This window comes from Neoarius graeffei, chromosome 4 (assembly GCF_027579695.1).
Source record: "Neoarius graeffei isolate fNeoGra1 chromosome 4, fNeoGra1.pri, whole genome shotgun sequence".
NCBI lineage: Eukaryota > Metazoa > Chordata > Actinopteri > Siluriformes > Ariidae > Neoarius > Neoarius graeffei.
The window spans coordinates 63,002,170-63,023,881 of NC_083572.1; the positions used below are offsets into that span (position 1 = coordinate 63,002,170).

At 44.0% G+C, this 21,712-nt stretch overlaps 1 protein-coding gene across 1 annotated transcript in view; it reads left to right on the plus strand.

The window, feature by feature from the left end:
- The window catches only part of LOC132884428 (synaptonemal complex protein 1-like), a 128,371-nt gene that overhangs the window by 95,419 nt on the left and 11,240 nt on the right, over positions 1-21,712 (plus strand). The window contains exons 19-21 of the mRNA XM_060918272.1: positions 47-117; positions 14,171-14,252; positions 14,461-14,523. Of these exons, the coding sequence (XP_060774255.1) occupies positions 47-117; positions 14,171-14,252; positions 14,461-14,523 (216 nt within the window). The remainder of the gene's footprint in view (positions 1-46; positions 118-14,170; positions 14,253-14,460; positions 14,524-21,712) is intronic.

Here is a 21,712-nt window from a genome sequence, read left to right on the forward strand (position 1 = left end):
GAATTATTGTGTTTAACACTTAATATTTTTTAATCATCATATACAGGAAATTAAAGAAACTGAGGAAAAAATGAAAATTCAAGTCGGGAAACTTGAGGTGGAAAAACAACAACTACAGTAAGATATAAACAATTATGTTCCAATTTCAAGGTCAAAACAATTTTAACACTTGCCCTTTAAATGTACTCTGTATTAAGTAAGGTATGTAGGGCACATGACCATACAGCTGGTTTGGGTGATATGAGGGAAAAAAACACATCGTGATACTTGAAGACATATTCAAGATATGCTACTTGTATCACCAGTGGTCGAGTTGTAAAATCAAACCAGGGGGGATGGTGAAATTTTTAGTCGCGTGTCGACCCATCGGTCGGTCCGTCGGTGGGAAACTGGTTTGCTTTTAGGAGGGTTTGCACACAACGTAGGTCTATGGACCTTGTTCATTTACCAGACATACAGTATTTTGTGCTGATAAAGTGTGTAGTACACACTGTGTACCCTTTTTATTGTTGTAAAAAACATAAGACACTAGTATTTTACTGTAAAGCATGCACAGTGTGGATGTCGTGTCATATTTAGTCAGTCTCCTGGCTGACATACCTACCACATTCTCCATATTAGGGTGAAATGCAGATGACAAATTTGAAGTGTAACTTCATAGTCATGGTAGGCTCCTTTTAAATCATTTGGTAAATAATTTATTAAAACCTCAGCAGGCAATGTAAATGAACAACTGAATCTTTTCATATCAAGTCAATAGAATTTTTATTCAAAGCTGAATACTGGGAACATTGAGTTAAATACAGAGGTAGGTAGGTAACCAATAAGCTAGAACAAGCAACAGTAAATCGTAAATCAGCCTTACATGTTGTGACCGGCTCTCTAATGAGGCAATGAAGCCTTCAAAACTGCTAGTGTCATTTATTTTAGCCTTCCTGTCTTGAATAACACTTTTTGTTGCCTGAAGAATAACAAACGAACGTCCAGGCTGATTAAATTAATGGCCTTATACAAGAAATCAAAGCTAACATGAACCTGAGTAAGATATCGATAGCTGGCTACTGTGCTCACTCTAGGACCCAAATTGTTTTAGCGAAAAGTGCTAAAGACTCAAATTTTTCTTTAGCAATTTGCAATTTCGCTTAGCAAGAAACGCTAAAAGAGCAATTTTCTTTTTAGCAAAGTAATTTTTTTAGCAAGATATGTTATACTTCTAAATGTTTCTTGCACTGACATAATATTGAAAAATGAATTATTGTAGTTTGTTGGTGTTTCAATAGTGTTTGCAAGCTTGCTTCCTGCCTTTGTCTTTCCATGTTCTTGATTTATGTTCATAGCATGCTTATTTATTCTTGAATCCTCTTATACGGCTTTATATTAGCTGATCACACAAACTCGAACTCTGCCTGCCATGGTTTAGGGAGTATACAATATTCAAGGTTGAGCAACCTTACAGAGTCATATAAACTATGTTCAATGGAAAGGTGATATATCACTTTATATTAGTGGCCTATACAAATTTGAGCTCTATCTGCCATGTATGTAGTGAAAGTTCATTATGTCTACCTATTGAAACTATTCTTTAAATTCGTTTCTTAAGACAAGGATTTTTTAAGATGTTACCTTGACAGTTTCGGCAATAAACTTCCGCCTTCTTCAAAACCTTGGTTTTGAAGAAGGCGGAAGTTTATCGCCGAAACTGTCAAGGTAACATCTTAAAAAATCCTTGTCTTAAGAAACGAATTTAAAGAATAGTCTATCTGCCATGGTTTGGGAGTTATAGGCAATTCAAGTTGAGCGACCTCGAGTCTGACCTTTCAAGGTCCCCCGAGGAAAATGCTGATTTCATATTAACTGCTCATACAAACTTGAGCTTCATCTGCCATGGTTTGGGAGTTAGAGGCCATTTAGAGGTCCATGGTAACCCAAGGTCATGTATAAATTTGAACTGGCCAAGTTGGCCTGGCCAACATCAGTGTCGGACCTGGCCAACATCAGTGGCTGGCCTTGCTAATATATTAATTTTATTTTATTTTTTCCAAAATCCTATTTTAACATCTCAACCACTGGTATTGCCTCATGTGTGTGTGTTTTCATTATTGAGATGTGTATGCGTGTGGTTGGGATTGTGTGTATGTGTGTGTGTGTATAATTGGGATTGTGTGTGTGTTCATGATTGAGATGTGTGTGTGTGATTGGGATTGTGTGTGTGTGTGTGTGTGTGTGTGTGTTTAGGAGGAGGGGGGTGTCTTTATGGGTAGGATGAAGGGAGCTCAGGGAGTTAAAATCAATGGTTGTTTCTTATAAATTAATCTCATAACCCAAATATAATGATATTCACCATTAATTTCTCAAATGAAACACTTGCAGTCAAAACGCTCTGAAAACAAGGTACACTTGGTCGATATATCCTGGTTCATCTGCGAGTTCTTCCAAAGTTCTGTCAGGGTTGATATTATGTAGAAAATACGTCTTTAGAATGGTTATATCGTGTTTTTATCCCTGTTACGACCCTGGTGCCAGGGGTCGTGTGGGTGCATATGTGTTTCTCTCTCTCAGGTAGACGCCCCTTCCTCTTATACGCAGCTGTTCCCACTCACCTCGTTGAGGGGCCATGTTAAAAGTGAGAGGGAGACGCCTTTCGAGAGTGTGTGAGAGCCGGTGGGCTGTGGCGGTGACAGTTAAGAGAGTTGTGAGCCGCATCTAGCGAGAGTGTGCTGCTCCTTTAAGGGGAAAGGAGCATGCGTAATCCCGGATCTGTTTGGTTGTGGTTGGCTTGTTGTAGTGTTGGTGAGAGAACTTGACTCTTGTGTTTGTTTTTCCTTTGTTTGGAGACCAGTGACTTTAGTTTTTTTTTTTTTTTCTATTTTGTGAATAAAAACGGTTTCCGTTTCAGCCCTGAGTCCGCCTCCTTGTCCTCTTTTTCCTCCCGGGTCGTTTTGGTTTATCTCTGTTGCTTCCCCCATCCCCTATTTTGCCGCGGGGAACGTAACAATCTCTAACTGAAAAAGCTAACAGAATATTCTAATGTTATCTCACTTTTTAGATAAGTTTTTGTCATACGTAAAGTCGGATAATTTATTTTAAACAAACCTCGCTATAATCTTGTTCACTAATGAGCGAGAATTGCTGACATTATCAGCGCAACTCGGAAATTGATCATTTTAGATGTAAGGGCCGATGCTATTGGAAGACGTAATTTGCGGTCAACCAATAAGAAGCTTCGAAACTCGGGGGCGTAGGTTATAAATCAAAACCTCGAAGATGGACACGAAAGGTACTGTTTATCTTGAAAAATCGCAATTGTTTGATGGATTTTGCTTAAACTTGAAATGACTTTCGCATAAAATGCGAATACAGATGATTTTCTTTTCGCAAATTGGAATAAAACTTCGCAATTTGCGGACTTGCGAGCGGCTAGCGTGAGCCCAGGGTTAGGCTCCAAACTAACATTCATTATGTTAGCTGTGTTGTTCTCCGCCGCCCACAAATTAGGCTACATATCGGTAACTTTACAGCATGATAGTGGGCTCACAGAAAATGTGACTGATATCCGTAACTCTTGACTTACCTCCTGAAATGTTTTTTCTTGCAATCTTAAATCCGAACTTGCTTAGGTCTTGCTGTCCACTCCACTTGGCCATGATGCTGCAATCCGCTGCTGTCACTGACTCCGAATGAAATAAAAAATAACGGAACCCCAACTGAATGTCACCTCTTCAAACGCTTCGCTTGCGCGTGCCCTCTCTCGCGGTAGCTTATTGTATGCTTAGTTTCAGCAAAGCTACGTGGAATGGCATTTCTAATTCCAATGTTAAATAGAAGTAATGTCCACATTTATTGATAAAATTGCTGAAGGGAAGGGAGGGGGGATGCCTGTTTTAGAGGGGTATTATTTTGATTATTTTTTTATTCCAGGGGGGATGGCATCCCCCCCATCCCCCCTCAACTCGAGTACAGTGTATCACAGCATTTATATATTTGGTATCAACTGCCAGCAAAACAGTGGTGGTATGATGATGATGTTTTGTTATTAACATTTTTTTAAGTAATTAAGAAATGAACAGGGGCGGCATGGTGGTGTAGTGGTTAGCGCTGTCACCTCACAGCAAGAAGATCCGGGTTCGAGCCCCGTGGTCGACAAGGGCCTTTCTGTGCGGAGTTTGCATGTTCTCCCTGTGTCCGTGTGGGTTTCCTCCGGGTGCTCCGGTTTCCCCCACAGTCCAAAGACATGCAGGTTAGGTTAACTGGTGACTCTAAATTGACAGTAGGTGTGAATGGTTGTCTATGTATCAGCCCTGTGATGACCTGGCGACTTGTCCAGGGTGTACCCCGCCTCTCGCCCGTAGTCAGCTGGGATAGGCTCCAGCTTGCCTGCGACCCTGTAGAACAGGATAAAGCGGCTAGAGGTAATGCGATTAAGAAATAAACAAATAGATGATACTTTTAATAATAGGAAGAATAAATTATTTAGATAAATTTAAAAATACACTTATAAGTGTGATGCACAAACTTTTTGCCATTTGTAAGTACAAATAAGGTCAGCTGCTTCCAATCAGTGTCATTGCTTTCACACCAGATACTGAAAACAAAGGTTCACATACTTTTGCCACTGATGTAATATTGGATCATTTTCCTCAATAAACAAATGACCACATATAATATTTTTGTCTCATTTGTTTAACTGGGTTCTCTTTATCTACTTTTAGGACTTGTGTGAAAATCTGATGTTTTAGGTCATATTTATGCAGAAATATAGAAAATTCTAAAGGGTTCACAAACTTTCAAGCACCACTGTATTAAAAAAGGAACAAAAGGGTATCATAATACCTACAGAAAAGTATATTGTTGCATAATTTATCACGATATTCATATATTGTCATATTGCCCAGCCCTACTGAACAAATACTAATTGCTAGGTGCCTTAAACTGATTTTATGACTCTCTTTAAATATACAGTAGTGCTTTTTACCTGTTCACTCTCTGTAGTTCTTTTCATTTTTTGAACAAAAGAAAATTGGTCCTCATGTGGGAAGATTATTAAAGGTCCTGCTACTTCATGCTCATCTTTTTCCCATTTCCGTCTTATAAAGGGTTTGAGCAAGTTGATTGATGATACTATGTATAGTGCTTATTTCTTTCTAATTTTATTTTTAAATCTCCACTGTCAGACGATTGTAAATTGGTACACACCTTATTTTATGGTAATTCTGCTGTTTTATTTATTTCTGTTCTCACCACAGTTGACAGTGTTTTTAAAACACATACATGGTCAGTGTGTAGCAGCATTTTGTGAATTCTTAAATTCATAACACCATGAAGCTAACTGTAATCGATCCCTGATGTGGGTGGAGCACAGAAGCATGGCAGGTGGGAGTTGATTTCACACACAGTCTTTATTTTCCTTCTTTGCTTGGCTTTTCAGCTTTACTCGCTTGTTACTCACACACAGTCACACGTCACACACACGTGTGTTCTGGTCGGGAGAGACCTCTTCTCTGCTCTCCCCCTCCTTTTATGCACCACCATCCCTGCAACAAACACACACACACACACACACACACACATTGACACCAGGTGTAATGACTTGGCCACTCACCTTCCCCAACCCCACCCTCCATTCACAAACTGGCGCTTGGCCATGCCCCCGCTGCCACATACCCCCACCGCCTGACTCAGGTTGGGGAGCTGTCTGGCCTGCAGCGGATTCCCCCCACTGACAGGACAGGAAGTTCACCATCACCTGGCCTGTGGACCACCTTGAACTTAAACGACTGGAGGGTGAGATACCAACGGGTGATCCACTCATTGGCATCCTTCATGCGGTGGAGCCACTGGAGGGGCGCGTGATCCGAACAGAGGGTGAAAGGGCGCCCCAGCAGGTAGTATCAGAGGGCGAGGACCACCCACTTGATGGCCAAGCACTCCTTTTCAATGGTGCTGTACTTGCTTTCACGCATCAAGAGCTTGCAGCTGATGTACAGCACAGGATGCTCCTCACCCTCCATCTTCTGAGACAAAACGGCCCCCAGCCCTCTGTCTGATGCGTCTGTCTGTAAAATAAAGGAGAGAGAGAAGTCAGGGGAGTGTAAAAGTGGCCCCCCACACAGTGCAGCTTTTACCCTAGTGAAAGCCTGTTGGCACTGCTCCGTCCACTGGACGGGATCTGGTGCTCCCTTTTTAGTGAGCTCAGTCAGCGGGCTGGTGACGTCCAAATAATTAGGTATGAACCGATGATCATAGCCAGCCAGCCCCAGGAACTGTCTCACCCCCTTTTTGGTCTTGGGCCTCAGGCAGGCCGCAATTGCTGCAGTCTTGTTAATTTGGGGACGCACCTGCCCATGACCCAAGTGGAAACCCAGATACTGTACTTCCACCCATCCAATTGCACATCTCAGTGACTCTAGGACAGCCCTAAAGTGTTCCAGATGCCACGGCCAATCATTGCTATAAATGATTGTCATCAAGGTACGCGGCAGCGTGAGGATGGAGGATCTTGTCCATGAGCCGCTGGAACATAGCAGGCGCCCCAAATAACCCAAAAGGAAGCGTGACAAATTGGTGTAATCCAAACGGTGTGGAAAAGGCCGTTTTCTCTCGGGATAGAGGAGTCAAGGGGATCTGCCAATATCCCTTCATTAGGTCCAGTGTCGAATAAAAGCGAGCAGCGCCTAACTGATCGAGCAACTCATCAATACAAGGTATTAGGTATGCATCAAATTTAGACACCGCGTTGACTTTTCTATAGTCCACACAGAACCGGACCGACCCATCGGTTTTGGGAACCAGGACCACTGGGCTGCTCCAGTCACTGTGGGACTCCTCGATTATGCACATTTCAAGCATGGCCTTGAGTTCATCCCTAACCACCCTTTTTGTGTGTGCGCGCGTTCGGGCAAGCGGTAAGGGTGGCTACATACCACCACCCCCGGGGGCGTCTCAATGTGTTCTATGAGGTGGGTGCAGCCGGGAAGGGGCAAGAACACATCGGAAAATTCCTTCTGCAACTTGGCCACCTCTGTGAGTTATGCCAGTGAGAGCTGGTCCCCATAAGGGACTGGAGTGGTTTGAGATCTGACTTTTTTTTTTTACCTCCGGCCACAGCTCCGCCTTCTCAGGAACTACCAACGCCATGGGGACCCCCTCGTTCCAGCATTTTAATAGGTTGAGGTGGTAAATTTGCAGTGCCCCACCCCATCCGTTCGCCTCACCTCATAGTCGACATCCCCAACTCACCGTGTGATCTCAAAGGGCCCTTACCATTTGGTGATTAATTTGGAGCTTGACGTGGGCAATAATACAAGCACTTTGTCTCCCGGTGTGAACTCTCTAAGGCGTGTGCCCCATCATACAGCCGGATTTGACGTTCTTGTGCCTGCCGTAAATTCTCCTGGGTTAAGTCCGTGAGGGTGTGGAGTTTTGCGCACAGGTCGAGAACATATTGAATTTCGTTCTTGCTAGGTGATGATCGATCCTCCCAATTTTCTCGTAGCACGTCCAAAATGCCACGTGGCTTATGCCCATATAATAACTCAAACAGTGAGAAACCTGTGGAGGCTTGCAGGACCTCTAGTACTGCAAATAACAGGGGCTTGAGCCATTTATCCCAATTATGTACATCCTCACTTACAAATTTCTGAATTAAGTTTTTGAGTGTTTGATTAAACCATTCCACTAGGCCATCCGTTTGTGGGTGATTAGACACTGGTGCGGATAGACTTAATTCCCAATAACCCATACAGTTCGTGCACTGTGCATGACATAAATCTAGTGCCTTAGTCTGTCAGGATTTCTTTCAGAATCCCAACCCGGGAGATAATATGGAAGAGCGCTTCCACAATACTGCAAGTACAGATATTGCGGAGAGGCACCGCTTCCGGATATCGCGTTGCATAGTCCACTAGAACTAAAATAAAGCGATATCCCCATGCTGACCGATCTAATGGCCCGACGAGATCCATACCAATTCTCTCCAAAGGGATCTCGAATAGAGGGAGAGGGCTCAAAGGCGCTTTTGGAGTGGCCGCGGGATTTACTAACTGGCATTCGTGGCATGCTGTACACCACTGACAGACATCCCCGCGAATCCCTGACCAATAGAACTGGGCCATTATTCAGGCTTGTGTTTTATCCTGCCCCAAGTGTCCAGCCATGGGATTAAAGTGAGCTGCGTGGAATATGAGTTCCCTACGGCTCTTTGGGATCAACAACTGGGTTATCTGTTCACCGGTTTGAGTGTCCTGCGTCGCTCAGTACAATCTATCCTTAATAATAGCTAAATATGGAAAGGCCGGTGTTGCATATGGCTGGAGAGTTTGACCATCGATTGCTCTCACTTGGTCAAATGCATGATGCAGAGTCTCGTCTCGTGACTGCTCTAATGGGAAATCCTCAAGGGAATTCCCAAGAGAGAGAGGAGGGGCGAGCTGCTCCTCATGCCTCATATCGCCCTGATGTGGTGCTGACCTGGACGGGTCTGTGACAGCTCTCTAGTCAATGCCACACTGGGATCTTCCCATGATGTATTAATGCAGGACCCACCTCTCACTATGTGTTCCATCAGTTCTTTAAACCCTGGCCAATCAGTCCCCAAAATCAGTGCGTGGGTGAGACAAGAATTAACCGCCACCTTAATTCTATTTGTTTGGCCCCGGAATAGAATATGGACAGACATTAGAGGATAATTGTGAACATCCATGTGCACACACAACATCTTCACCACTTGTGCTCTCCCCAATGCCTCACCTTGTACCAGGCTTTGGTGAATTGAGGTCTGATTGCAACTGGAATCCACCAACGCGTGATATGTACCCCCTTGAATGCTTACCGGTATGCGATACGTTCTGGCCTGATCAGGGGCAGTTTCTGGTGCATCGGGGATCCGAATCACAGCTCCCACCTCCGTTGCAGAGCCCTGACTTTGATGATGCTCCGGCTCCCCGCCGCGCCAGCACACCGGCCCAGGCTTTGCCGGTGTTATGGGCATCACTCACCTGAGGTGGAGAAGACACAGGTACAGAAGAGGGAGATGGGAGGACACCACGGGTGCAATGGGCCGGCTGGGGAGGAGCCGGCTGCTGCCTCTGCGGTGGGGGAACGGGGTGGAGAAGAGAGGGAGAGGAGGAAAAAGGAGAGAGAGACAGGAAACGAGGAGAGGTGCCTTGTCCGCCTCCCATCGGAACAGCCTCCAGATGGTCCTCCGCCAACTCGATGGCTCGTTCTAGTGACACCAAGCGATGGCACTGGATCCATTCCGCCATTCCTTCCGTAAGTCGAGAGATGAACTGTTCCAGTGCCACCAGATCGATGATCTTGTTGGCGTCATGGTCTTCCGCCCTCAGACACCGCCGGCAGGCATCCCGGAGTTGCTGGCCAAATGCGAACAGCCAGCCCACCTCCTCCAACACCAGCGTCCGGAAGCACTGGCGATGTTCCGGAGAGCGGCCGACACGATGCAGGATGACTTTTTCTTCAGGTCGGCGTACATCAGTCGGCTGTCAGCAGGGAGCTACTGCGCTGCGAGCTGTGCCTTGCCAGTCAGAAGTGGGAGGAGGCGCGCCGCGCGCTGCTTAAGTGGCCACCCCCATGTTTCGGCCACTTGATCAAAGAGGGCGAGGAACGCTTCCAGATCATCCTGCGGGCCCATCTTCGTGAGGGTGCCTGCTATGGTGATGGTCGAAACCCCTTCCGATGCGAGCAGGTGCTGGAATACCTGGCAATCTTCCTGCTGGGCCAGCATCAAGGCTTCAAAGCGTTGCTCTAGCTCCTTCCGGAAGGCGATCAGCGCTTGATGCTGGTTCTACTGGGCAGTAGCAAGGGCATGGATGAGCTCTTTGAATGGGGAGGACTCCATGTGGTGTTTCCCTTCTGTAGTCCTGGGTTTCAGCACCACTGTAACCGATCCCTGATGTGGGTGGAGCACAGAAGCATGGCAGGCAGAAGTTGATTTCACACACTATTTTCCTTTTTTTCTTGGATTTTGAGCCACACACACATGCCTCACAGACAGACACACACACACACGTGTTCTGGTCGGGAGAGACCTCTTCTCTGCTCGCCCCCTCTTTTTATGCTCCACCATCCCTGCACCAAACACACACACACACACACACACACACACACACACACACACAGTTGACACCAGGTGTAATGACTTGGCCACTCACCTTCCCTGACCCCGCCCTCCATTCCCAAACTGACACTTGGCCATGCCCCCACTGCCACACTAACTTATAAACCTTACCAACTTCCACAGCAGGAACAGAAATGAGCAGAAGGTTCAGAGAATCAGCCCTCTACATTAGGAAGAATGGGTTCCTTTACAACAAAGAAATTAAGTGGAGTTGGCACGAGTAAAAAGAAATAGCTGTGAGCAGCAACAGTGCAGTGAAATGCAGAATTCATTCATGTACAATTGCCTTACATACAAACACACACATCTAAAGTTGGCCGATAAGTCCATTCTGGTGAAGAGTACTGACAGCCTGCTGATAGCGCTCAAGTTTTAGCTAGTATCGGCTAACTAAATACCCTAGATTTCTATATACATTAGAAATATTAATAGTCATAAACAGTACTATTTCCTTCAAATTTATGATCAGTAAGAATAATGAAATGACAATCATGAAAGGAAAATGTATTGAATAAAAAAAATCACACAAAGGACTTCCACAGTAAAAACAGTATGAAATCTGTAAATATTTTTTGTAATATTGACCTTTATTATTGGCCTGTATAAATAAGCTATTATATATTATATTATTCCTGTTTGGCTGAAAATAAAATTAATGTACTGTACATTTTAACTTCAACCTCTCGTGGTTACCAGAGGACTAGTCCCCCACTGTAATTCTAGCTATATAATAGGCGAGAGGCCGAGGGCTACTGAAACGGAGATCGGCACCGCACCCATGCACATCAGAATCAGAAGCACTTTATTGCCAGGTATGTTACACACACGAGGAATTTGACTCTGGTTCGACTTAGCTTTCATAGTACAGATAGAAAGAAAGTATAGGGAAAAAAAAACCACACACACACAGAGAGTCTCACTGCAGTGAACTCCGGGGGGAGAATCGTGTTTCTACAGCAACGGACTTGAAGGCAATACTGGCTGGGAAAGCCAAGATAAGATTGGAATTTGTTTAGACTTAAGATGGGTAGACGTGTCCTTTTTCGCTTAACCCGCTTGTCCATTCTGGCCACCAAAATGATCCATTTCTCTTTGCAAAGCCATCAACTTCTCCATGATGTTATCAATGTTGCGACTCAAGTTCTGAACAGCCACAGTCTGAGCGCCGACAGCTCTGCCCACCACCTCAATCATGTCAGGCAGCTTTGTGGGGCTTTGAACAGCTGCCACCGTTAACTGATTTCCTCGATACACCAAGGCAATGCCAAGTCCACTCAGCAAAAATCCTGTGATCATGGTTCCGAATAGGTAAATATCCTCAATGTCCTCCACGGAAAGAATCGCCAAGCACACCATACGCCACTTCTCCCAGGCATCCATGGTGTATCTGACTGCAAACGTTCCGGCAGGACAGGCAGGTTCCCCCAAACCCAGACTTCTCGTCGAGAAGATTGTGTCAATTGTGTGAAGTGACCAGTTGATCAAATCCATAATTTCGATTTGGAGAACAGTGCAGGAAGGGTCTCTCAGACGAGATGAGTCCGCAGAAGCAAAGCAGGAGAGAGGCTTGTCAGGAAGGGAGAGGCTGAGAAATGAGAGATGAGAGGAAAAAAAACCCCACACATTTTGCTCCTATCAGGACCGGAATGTGTAGGCATTAAAAAAAAAACCTCAGCGCAGCATTCTGTGAAGCATGGAGAAGAATTAACACAACAATTTCACAAAAACATAGAAAGTACAAGAGAGCAAAGTCCCGTGGCAGCCGTCATCTTGGATGGAAAAGAGCTGGTTATTACTGGGACAGGAGACTGCCTGGGAAGACCAGATCCTGGTGACTACGGGCGAAAGGCGGGGTACACCCTGGACAAGTCACCAGGTCATCACAGGGCTGACACATAGAGACAGACAACCATTCACACTCACATTCACACCTACGGTCAATTTAGAGTCACCAGTTAACCTAACCTGCATGTCTTTGGACTGTGGGGGAAACCGGAGCACCCGGAGGAAACCCATGGGGAGAACATGCAAACTCCGCACAGAAAGGCCCTCGTCGGCCACGGGGCTCGAACCCAGACCTTCTTGCTGTGAGGCAACAGTGCTAACCACTACACCACCGTGCTGCCCTGACTTTATCTCATCTCTCATTCATCTCATTATCTCTAGCCGCTTTATCCTTCTACAGGGTCGCAGGCAAGCTGGAGCCTATCCCAGCTGACTATGGGCGAAAGGCGGGGTACACCCTGGACAAGTCACCAGGTCATCACAGGGCTGACACATAGACACAGACAACCATTCACACTCACATTCACACCTACGGTCAATTTAGAGTCACCAGTTAGAAGGCACGGCCATGCTGCGATGCGCACCAATTTGTGAACATGTCGTGAACTACTCGTGAACTCGACGTGAGCTGTTCGTGAACTATTCGTGGCAGTTCGTGACAGTCGTGGCATGGCGCGCACTTCCACGCACTGGCACGCATCCTCCCGCATCATCCCGACGAGTTCACGACGAGATCACGAACAGTTTGCGCATAGTTCACGACCTGGTCGCGAAATTTTGTCGTGACCAAAATTTTGAACATTTCAAAATTCTCGTCCCGACATGGCACGCAGTCACGACGGGTTTACGCACACTTCACGCCAGTTTACAACTAGTTTGTGCACTGGCACGACTCGAGTCATGCCAATGCGTGCCACGGAATCGTGCAAGTGTCAGCCTTGCATTAACCTAACCTGCATGTCTTTGGACTGTGGGGGAAACCGGAGCACCCGGAGGAAACCCACGCGGACACGGGGAGAACATGCAAACTCCACACAGAAAGGCCCTCGCCGGCCACGGGGCTCGAACCCGGACCTTCTTGCTGTGAGGCGACAGCGCTAACCACTACACCACCGTGCCGCCCCCCGACTTTATTGATTTATTTTTACATTTTCACTTCATTATTGTTTGCAACCAAATAATTAAACATAATTACTGAATGGCCATTTGACTGAAAACAAAAGGGTGGTCTCTAACTTTTGCACAGTACTGTCCCATTCCTAAGAAGAATATTTTTTGGAAGATTCCATTGAACACATACCTATATAAATGTATTTTGCGAACCGTTTCATTGCCTGAAAATCTTTAAACCTGATCAGTATACATTTCTGTCAGTTAGAATTAAGAAGTAGATTATCATCATAAAGTTCCAGAATAATCTGTGTTGTTGCTATGTAATTCAGAGAGAAATTGCTTACAAGTATCCTTAGGGTGTAAAGAGTTAATTAATAAGCCTATCAACATAGCTGCTGTGGCAGATGAAAATGTGCCTAGACCAGCCCTGTGTCCAGTAAAGGCCCAGCTGGAGGGTCACAGACCAGTTGTTTGTGTATTTGAGGAGCACCATAAAAGTGTGCCACTGTCTAAAGACAGGTCAGCACTTTGGATTAAGGAAGTGATTATGCAAGCATATTGCTACCCACCGAGCAGCACTAAGAAGAGTGTCACTTTCACATTTGTGAAGAGGTGACATGGAGCTGACTGTCTACCTTCACCAGATTTTACTGACTGAATGGTGGTTCATTACAGTCCGTGTGCTGTGTGTGGAGGGGATTGTCACCTTCAGTTGGGAGCATCATCAGAATGTTACATGATTATTATGCTCAATAGTAAGGTTATAGAATGTAACATGTTACATGTGTTACGTATAACCACCAGGACACCTGGGTCACTCGAGTTGAAGAGGATGGCCAAAATACAAGTGTGATGTAGTGGAGACCTTTTATTGGCAAGCCACATGGTCACAGTTATGAACTTTTGCCATTGGTACTCAGCAGGGAAATGAGCAAACAGGAAAACTCCAGTAGTTCCTAAGAAAATCACTTTGGCAATCCTCCACTTAGTCATAAAACCACAGTTATATACACAACCTTCAAATATGTAAATCGTCCTAATATTAGACCAATGGAAGCAAAAATTATTATGCCAGAGTTAAGCTGCAATACCACCTTACATTTTCTGACAGTATTGTTTTCTTATTTTAATGGCATACAGAAAGCAGTTGGAGGTACTAAATACAAAAATTGAGGAGCAACATCAAGAGAATGAGAATATTCAGGGACTGTTGAGGAAATCGGTAAGTTATACTGAATTTTTCAGTTCATGTATCCAAATACAGGTTTCAGAGGATGTGATAAGCAGCAAAATGATTTCGGTCAAATCATAGGGATAGCTGTTTTGCATGACTGCCACTCATATGGAATAGAATTTACTTGCCTGTGATGAGTGTTCAATCATGCTGTATACATTTAACAAATTTACCAGACCTTTCTCAATTTCTCCAGAATAAATGCTCACAGAATAGGCTGATGAAGAAGGAAAAACAAGTCAAAGCACTGGAACTAAAGGTGAAATTATCAAATATTTCTGGCAAATTATATTTGTGAGATTTTAAATTCTGACAAGAACAGTTTTAATAATGCATTGTTTAAATGCCATAAAATTGTTAATTTAAAAACACTCCTCCTAGTCCTGTACAATATTGACTTTACCCTATTAGTGATTGGTCAATCTTAATTAACTATTAAAGCTATTGGATGTCAGATTTTGACATTTGATATTTAAGGAGAAAAATGCTATTGGAGGCTGCTTGTGAACTAGATTTTGTAACATGAGTTGTACTGTGCTCTTCCTCTACCATATGCGTGCAGCTCATGGTGTAGTGTCATACTAGTTTAGTATGGTAATATTTGATTTGGAACAAGTATAGTCTCGTGAAACAATTGCCCAGGAAATTGATGTGCACATGCAGGATGTTTCACAGACAGGGGTTGGTTTCCCGATAGCATTACACTTTATGGCTAAAGAACAAGTTTAAAGACACTCTTAAGCAACCAGCATTGTCTTTGTATGTGGCTTTCCTGAACTCATTCATAAGGTCTCTTAAGAGCAACTTTGTGTGAAGAGCCTCTTTGCAATGCACATTCTCACTAAAGGCATTAGTAGTTGCTTAATCCCCTTGATGAGGTCACATGGCATTCATTTTTAACCAAAAAACAATGAAATATAAAGTGTTTAAAATATGTTAAAATATTGCATAATCGTTAAACATTACATATATAATGTGGTAATTAATAATTTAAACTATTGACAATTTTGGAGGGGCGGCACAGTGGTGTACTGGTTAGCACTGTCGCCTCACAGCAAGAAGGTCCGGGTTCGAGCCCCGTGGCCGGCGAGGGCCTTTCTGTGCGGAGTTTGCATGTTCTCCCCGTGTTCGCGTGGGTTTCCTCCGGGTGCTCCGGTTTCACCCACAGTCCAAAGACATGCAGGTTAGGTTAACTGGTGACTCTAAATTGACTGTAGGTGTGAGTGTGAATGGTTGTCTGTGTCTATGTGTCAGCCCTGTGATGACCTGGCGACTTGTCCAGGGTGTACCCCGCCTTTCGCCCGTAGTCAGCTGGGATAGGCTCCAGCTTGCCTGCGACCCTGTAGAACAGGATAAAGTGGCTAGAGATAATGAGATGAGATGAACAATTTTGGACAATAACATTTTTTTTTTATTGCAAGTGTTTTTGTAATTAAATGAACAAATGTTCACACGAAAGAATGAGCAAATAATAAGCTAAATAATTAAGTAAAATGTTTTCCCTGTGCCCACTCATTTCATTGTTACCCAATCAAGAGCTTAATGTCTCTTATAATTCGCCATGCAGCTGAGTGGTATTTGGCATGTGAATCCTCCTACCCAGACCACAGTGCCTCCCCTCCCCCATGGCCCCACTACCTCCTCATTCCCTGGACCCTCTTGGCTGACCCCCCTCCCAGGCTGCATGCAGCCAGAATACAACTGGTCTAGAGTGTCAGTGCAGCCGGAAGCTGCTGAACATTGAAAAGGAGCAGCTTCAGTTGCTCTGAGACCTGCATGATCAAAGAAAGTGGCATCATCAAGAGCTGAGAGCCCTTAAACCATCAAAACAAGTGGAGCTTCAGCATGGATTTACTGTAGTGCAGCCATGATTATTTCAACTGTTCTCCAGAATACCAAGTTGGCAATGGAGGAAGGGTTTGAAAGGGTTCACAAACTTTCAAGCACCACTGACTCTATATATAGTCAGTGGTGTTTGAAAGTTTGTTAACCCTTTAGAATTTTCTATATTTCTGCATAAATATGACCTAAAACATCATCAGATTTTCACACAAGTCCTAAAAGTAGATAAAGAGAACCCAGTTAAACAAATGAGATGAAAATATTATACTTGGTCATTTATTTATTGAGGAAAATGATCCAATATTACATATCTGTGAGTGGCAAAAGTATGTGAACCTTTGCTTTCAGTATCTGGTGTGACCCCCTTGTGCAGCAATAACTGCAACTAAACGTTTCCGGTAACTGTTAATCAGTCCTGCACGCCAGCTTGGAGGAATTTTAGCCCATTCCTCCATACAGAACAGATTCAACTCTGGGATGTTGGAGGGTTTCCTCACATGAACTGCTCACTTCAGGTCCTTCCACAACATTTCAATTGGATTAAGGTCAGGCCATTCCAAAACATTAACTTTATTCTTCTTTAACCATTCTTTGGTAGAAAGACTTGTGTGCTTAGGGTCATTGTCTTGCTGCATGGCCCACCTTCTCTTCTTAATTTCCCTGAGGGAACCCACCCAAAGGGATCAATAAAGTTTTATCTAATCTAATTCTCTTGAGATTCAGTTCATGGACAGATGTCCTGACAGTTTCCTTTAGAATTCACTGGTATAATTCAGAATTCATTGTTCCATCAATGATGGCAAGCCGTCCTGGCCCAGATGCAGCAAAACAGGCCCAAGCCATGATACTACCACCATGTTTCACAGATGCAGTGTTTTCCTTTCTCCAAACATAACCAAAAAGTTCTATTTTGGTATCATCCGTCCACAAAACATTTTTCCAATAGCCTTCTGGCTTGTCCACGTGATCTTTAGCAAACTGCAGACGAGCAGCAATGTTCTTTTTGGAGAGCAGTGGCTTTCTCTTTGCAACCTTGCCATGCACACCATTGTTGTTTAGTGTTCTCCTGATGGTGGACTCATGAACATTAACATTAGCCAATGTGAGAGAGGCCTTGAGTTGCTTAGGTGGTGTTTACATTAGACCGTATCAGCGGATCATCAGATTAACGTTTTTAAAACGATTCGCGTGCACACAGCAACGCCAATACACGATTCGCATGCACACAGCAACACCAATACACGGATATGCTAATCACATGACTAATTAGACGGCACCTCACATGATCCCAGTGCATATCGGGCATGCGCAAGTCACTCACCACTTGCAAGTGGAAGGATGGCAAGCGAACACCTTCTCCAGCAGATAAACACACCTGGCTGTGATCATGTTCTCACTGAGTTTAAGCGCCTGAAGGAGGTAAATAAATTGAAATGTGTAAATAAACCTCAGTGCGGCTCAGCGCTTCCTCCTGCGCTCCAAATCACTCCGCCCTGAACATCGAGTGCCCTCTGGAGGGTGCGCACTCCGGCCCTGCGCAGCTCACAGAGCACGCAAGTGAAGCGCACGAGCAGTGATTCGGGACTGAGCCGCTGTGTGTTTGTTTCCTGTAGTCCGCGCCGTTTTTCAGCAGTCGCGTCACATGACCAACGTGGCATGACCAACGCCAGCGAATCAGGAAGGTGGATGTCACAGTGACGTTGTCCAATGACGACGTCAGCTAGAGCTCAGCACTGCGTTTCCTCGTTCCTCAATGTTTACACAGCACCGGATCAGATACGAACTGGGTTGAATACGTGGGCCCTGGCGGATTCAAGTTGTTCCGCCTGTGGAGTCGTTTCCCGGCATTTTAATGTGCACGGACAGTGCATCCGTGACGAAAACGAGACGGATACGGTCTAATGTAAACACCACCTTAGAAGTTACCCTGGGGTCCTTTGTGACCTCGCCGACTATTACACGCCTTGCTCTTGGAGTGATCTTTGTTGGTCGACCACTCCTGGGGAGGGTAACAATGGTTTTGAATTTCCTCCATTTGTACACAATCTGTCTGACTGTGGATTGGAGGAGTCCAAACTCTTTAGAGATGGTTTTGTAATCTTTTCCAGCCTGATGAGCATCAACAACGCTTTTTCTGAGGCCCTCAGAAATCTCCTTTGTTCGTGCCATGATACACTTCCACAAACATGTGTTGTGAAGATCAGACTTTGATAGATCCCTGTTCTTTAAATAAAACAGGGTGCCCACTCACACCTGATTGTCATCCCAATGATTGAAAACACCTGACTCTAATTTCACCTTCAAATTAACTGCTAATCCTAGAGGTTCACATACTTTTGCCACTGACAGATATGTAATGTTGGATCATTTTCCTCAATAAATAAATGGTCAGGTATAATATTTTTGTCTCGTTTGTTTAACTGGGTTCTCTGTATCTACTTTTAGGACTTGTGTGAGAACCTGATGATGTTTTAGGTCATATTTATGCAGAAATATAGAAAATTCTAAAGGGTTCACAAACTTTCAAGCACTACTCTGTGTGTGTGGGTGTGTGGGTGTGTATATACAGTGTGTGTATATATATATATATATACACACACACACACACACACACACACACACACACACACAAAGTTACAAGTGCAGCAGCAATTTGTTTCATTTATGACACTAAGATAATCACTTGCTTACTAATGGAGTTAAATTTGATTAAAATGTGGCAATATCAATGTGACATTACGATATTTCATTTAATACACATAATTCCATAACATATTGAAATATAGTCATGATGTTTTGCGTATATTTATTTAATAATTAACTCAATGTACTTGCAGTGTAAAAGAATTGAATACAGGTGGCATATTCAACAGCAGTTTATGTCCATTGATTGGAAGAGTCCCTTGGAGGCGCATGCGCATTCTGTGTATTTGGCTGCAAGTGAGATCTTAAAGACGTTCTTTGCTGTGAAAGAGTAATCCAGGTCGGATCGGATGAGGGGGGGCCCATACATACCTTCGCCTGGGGCCCCCAATTTGCTAAATCCGCCACTGATTTTGCTCTTAAGTTACAAAGGTAACTTAAGAGCAAAATCAGTGGCGGATTTAGCAAATTGGGGGCCCCAGGCGAAGGTATGTATGGGCCCCCCCTCATCCAATCCGAAACAAAAAACAAAACAATGTACCGACTGCATGGTGGATAGGCAGGTAAAGCTAATCTATAGAGAAGTAAAGGTTGGAGAGGAGAAAAAAAACATTCCCCTTTAAACCCTGCATACACTTCTTTACTCCAAAATGAAGATGGAAAGCAGAGAACACACAAAGTGTAGCACTACACAAACTAATAGTCATGATGGAACCCAACAGAGAACAAGATTTCAGATAACATCTGTCTTTGCCAAAATGCCAGGAAAACCAGCACTGTTTATTTTTTTTAAAGATCAGAACATTTCAAACATTCTATAAATAAAACTATGTACATGATTGTGTGTGTTTGTGTGTGAGTGAGTGTTTCTCTGTGTGTGTGAGAGTGAGTGTGAGTGAGTGAGTCAGTGAGTGTTTGTCTATGTGTGTGTGTGTGTGAGTGAGTGAGGGGAGGTAAGAAGTGTGGACTGAGGAGAGATGAGGTGGCATTTGGCTCTAAGCAACTCCATATCCATGTGAATGTATGTGTCAGTGAGTGAGTGAGAGAGAATGAGACAGTGTGAGAGAGAGTGGTGTGTGTGTGTGTGTGTGTGTGTGTGTGTGTGTGTGTGTGTGTGTGTGTGAGAGACAGAGAGGGTGAGTGAATGAGAGAGTCTATGAGAGAGAAAAGAGAGATTGTTCTCCACATCACAGAGTCCTACTTGTTGATGTCTTCTCACAGGTCTTCACACGTACATGATGCACAGCCAGATGTAGGAAAATGTAAAATGATAATTAAAAAAAAACATTGTCACCAACTAACAATGTGGTCATCATCATCGGTGTCAAAATGGCCATCACTGGATAACTCTTCCACCTCATTTGTGTCAACGTTGACACTGTTGGTGATGGAAGGTGGCAACGTGTCTTGCTTGATGTTATCCTCCTCAGCTAGTGCCACTTCACAGCAGCTGCTGCTGCTGCTCTACCGGCATCATGTTCAACGTTTTGAATGACGTTGACGTTGTTGTCGCGGTCTCTATTGCTAACAGTAGTTGTAAAAAAGTTTCCCAACTTAGGCAGCATTGTCACATATTTCTCAGCGTCTTTTCGCTTTTTTTTTTTTTGATCCGCTTGGGTAACTCCTTTTCATTTTCGCATTGTTCAGACTCTGGTCACTATGTGTTTACCTTTCGCGCTGCGCTGCGCAGCGTTATGGACTAGTCCATTTCATTGTGAAAGTATGGGGTGTATGTGTAGGGACAGATAACCATGAACTGGACATTTTAACTACTACTTCAACGTATTTCTTAGGAATATTAGTAAAATATACCATACTTCTGAAGTGTTCATGAATCATGATAAGGGGCTTTTTCTTTTTTTTTTGAGGTTGGTTGGGGGCCCCCCTACTACGACCGCTGGTGGGGGGCCCCAAGCAGCTGCCTACCTATGCCTCTATGGTAAGACCGCCCCTGAGCAAAATAAAGTACTACTTTGGCTACAATGGTGTTCGGCAAAACTAGGTTAGCTTAAAGATGGTTCTTAGGAGGCAGTTAAAGATGCTCTTAGCGTTAAGAGACGTTCGGGAAACCCACCCCAGGTTGGTTCACTTTTGGTTACAAATGTGAACCATCAAGATACATAGATCCCATCTGAGCAAAAAAGATCCAGAATTGTGCAAATAAGCTTGTAATGTGATTATAGCCTTAGACGTAGCTACCCTACTAACTAGCTATTTAAAATATAGCTAAAACATTTTACATGGGTTTCTCTTTGACTTTTTTTGTATGTTTTTATCTAATAAATGTATATCAAAAAAGTCAGAAAAATTTTACACAAACTGTGTAATGTTAGCACACTATTCTCACCAGAGGATAAAATGATGCGGAAGGTAAGCAGAGAGCTCAAATCACTCACTCTTGTCTGATAAATCAAGATCTGAAATAGAAAAATATGCAGAAACTGACCAATACCTCCATTAGTCAGTAGCTGGCTGCCATAAGCTGTCTAGCTCATCAACTTCTCAATTGGGTTATGATGCAAACTTAACAGCATAAAACAGCTGACTCTCATCTATCATTCACTAACTTCCCACCAGTCTACAGAACAAATAAATGGCTTACCTATTCAGCAAGAGAAAAGCTTGAACTCCATCTAAGTTGTGCCTGAAGTTGAGAAGTGATGATGTTTGATATATCTCATCTGGCATGTGACTTATACATACAAATATCCTGCCAGTTCTGGCCTGAAGGTCCAGGTATGGTGCTGGCAATTAGTGATTCAAATGTCATGCACCAGCTCAGGTCAAGCGACATAAAGTCTATACACAAAAGAGGTTCCAGTGCATAGCGACAGACAAAAGTGAGCAGTCAGTCAAGGACACGAAAAGAAATGAGACAGTAGTGAGTGATTATTATTTCTTAAAATGATTCAGGTAGTGGCGGCACGGTGGTGTAGTGGTTAGCACTGTCGCCTCACAGCAAG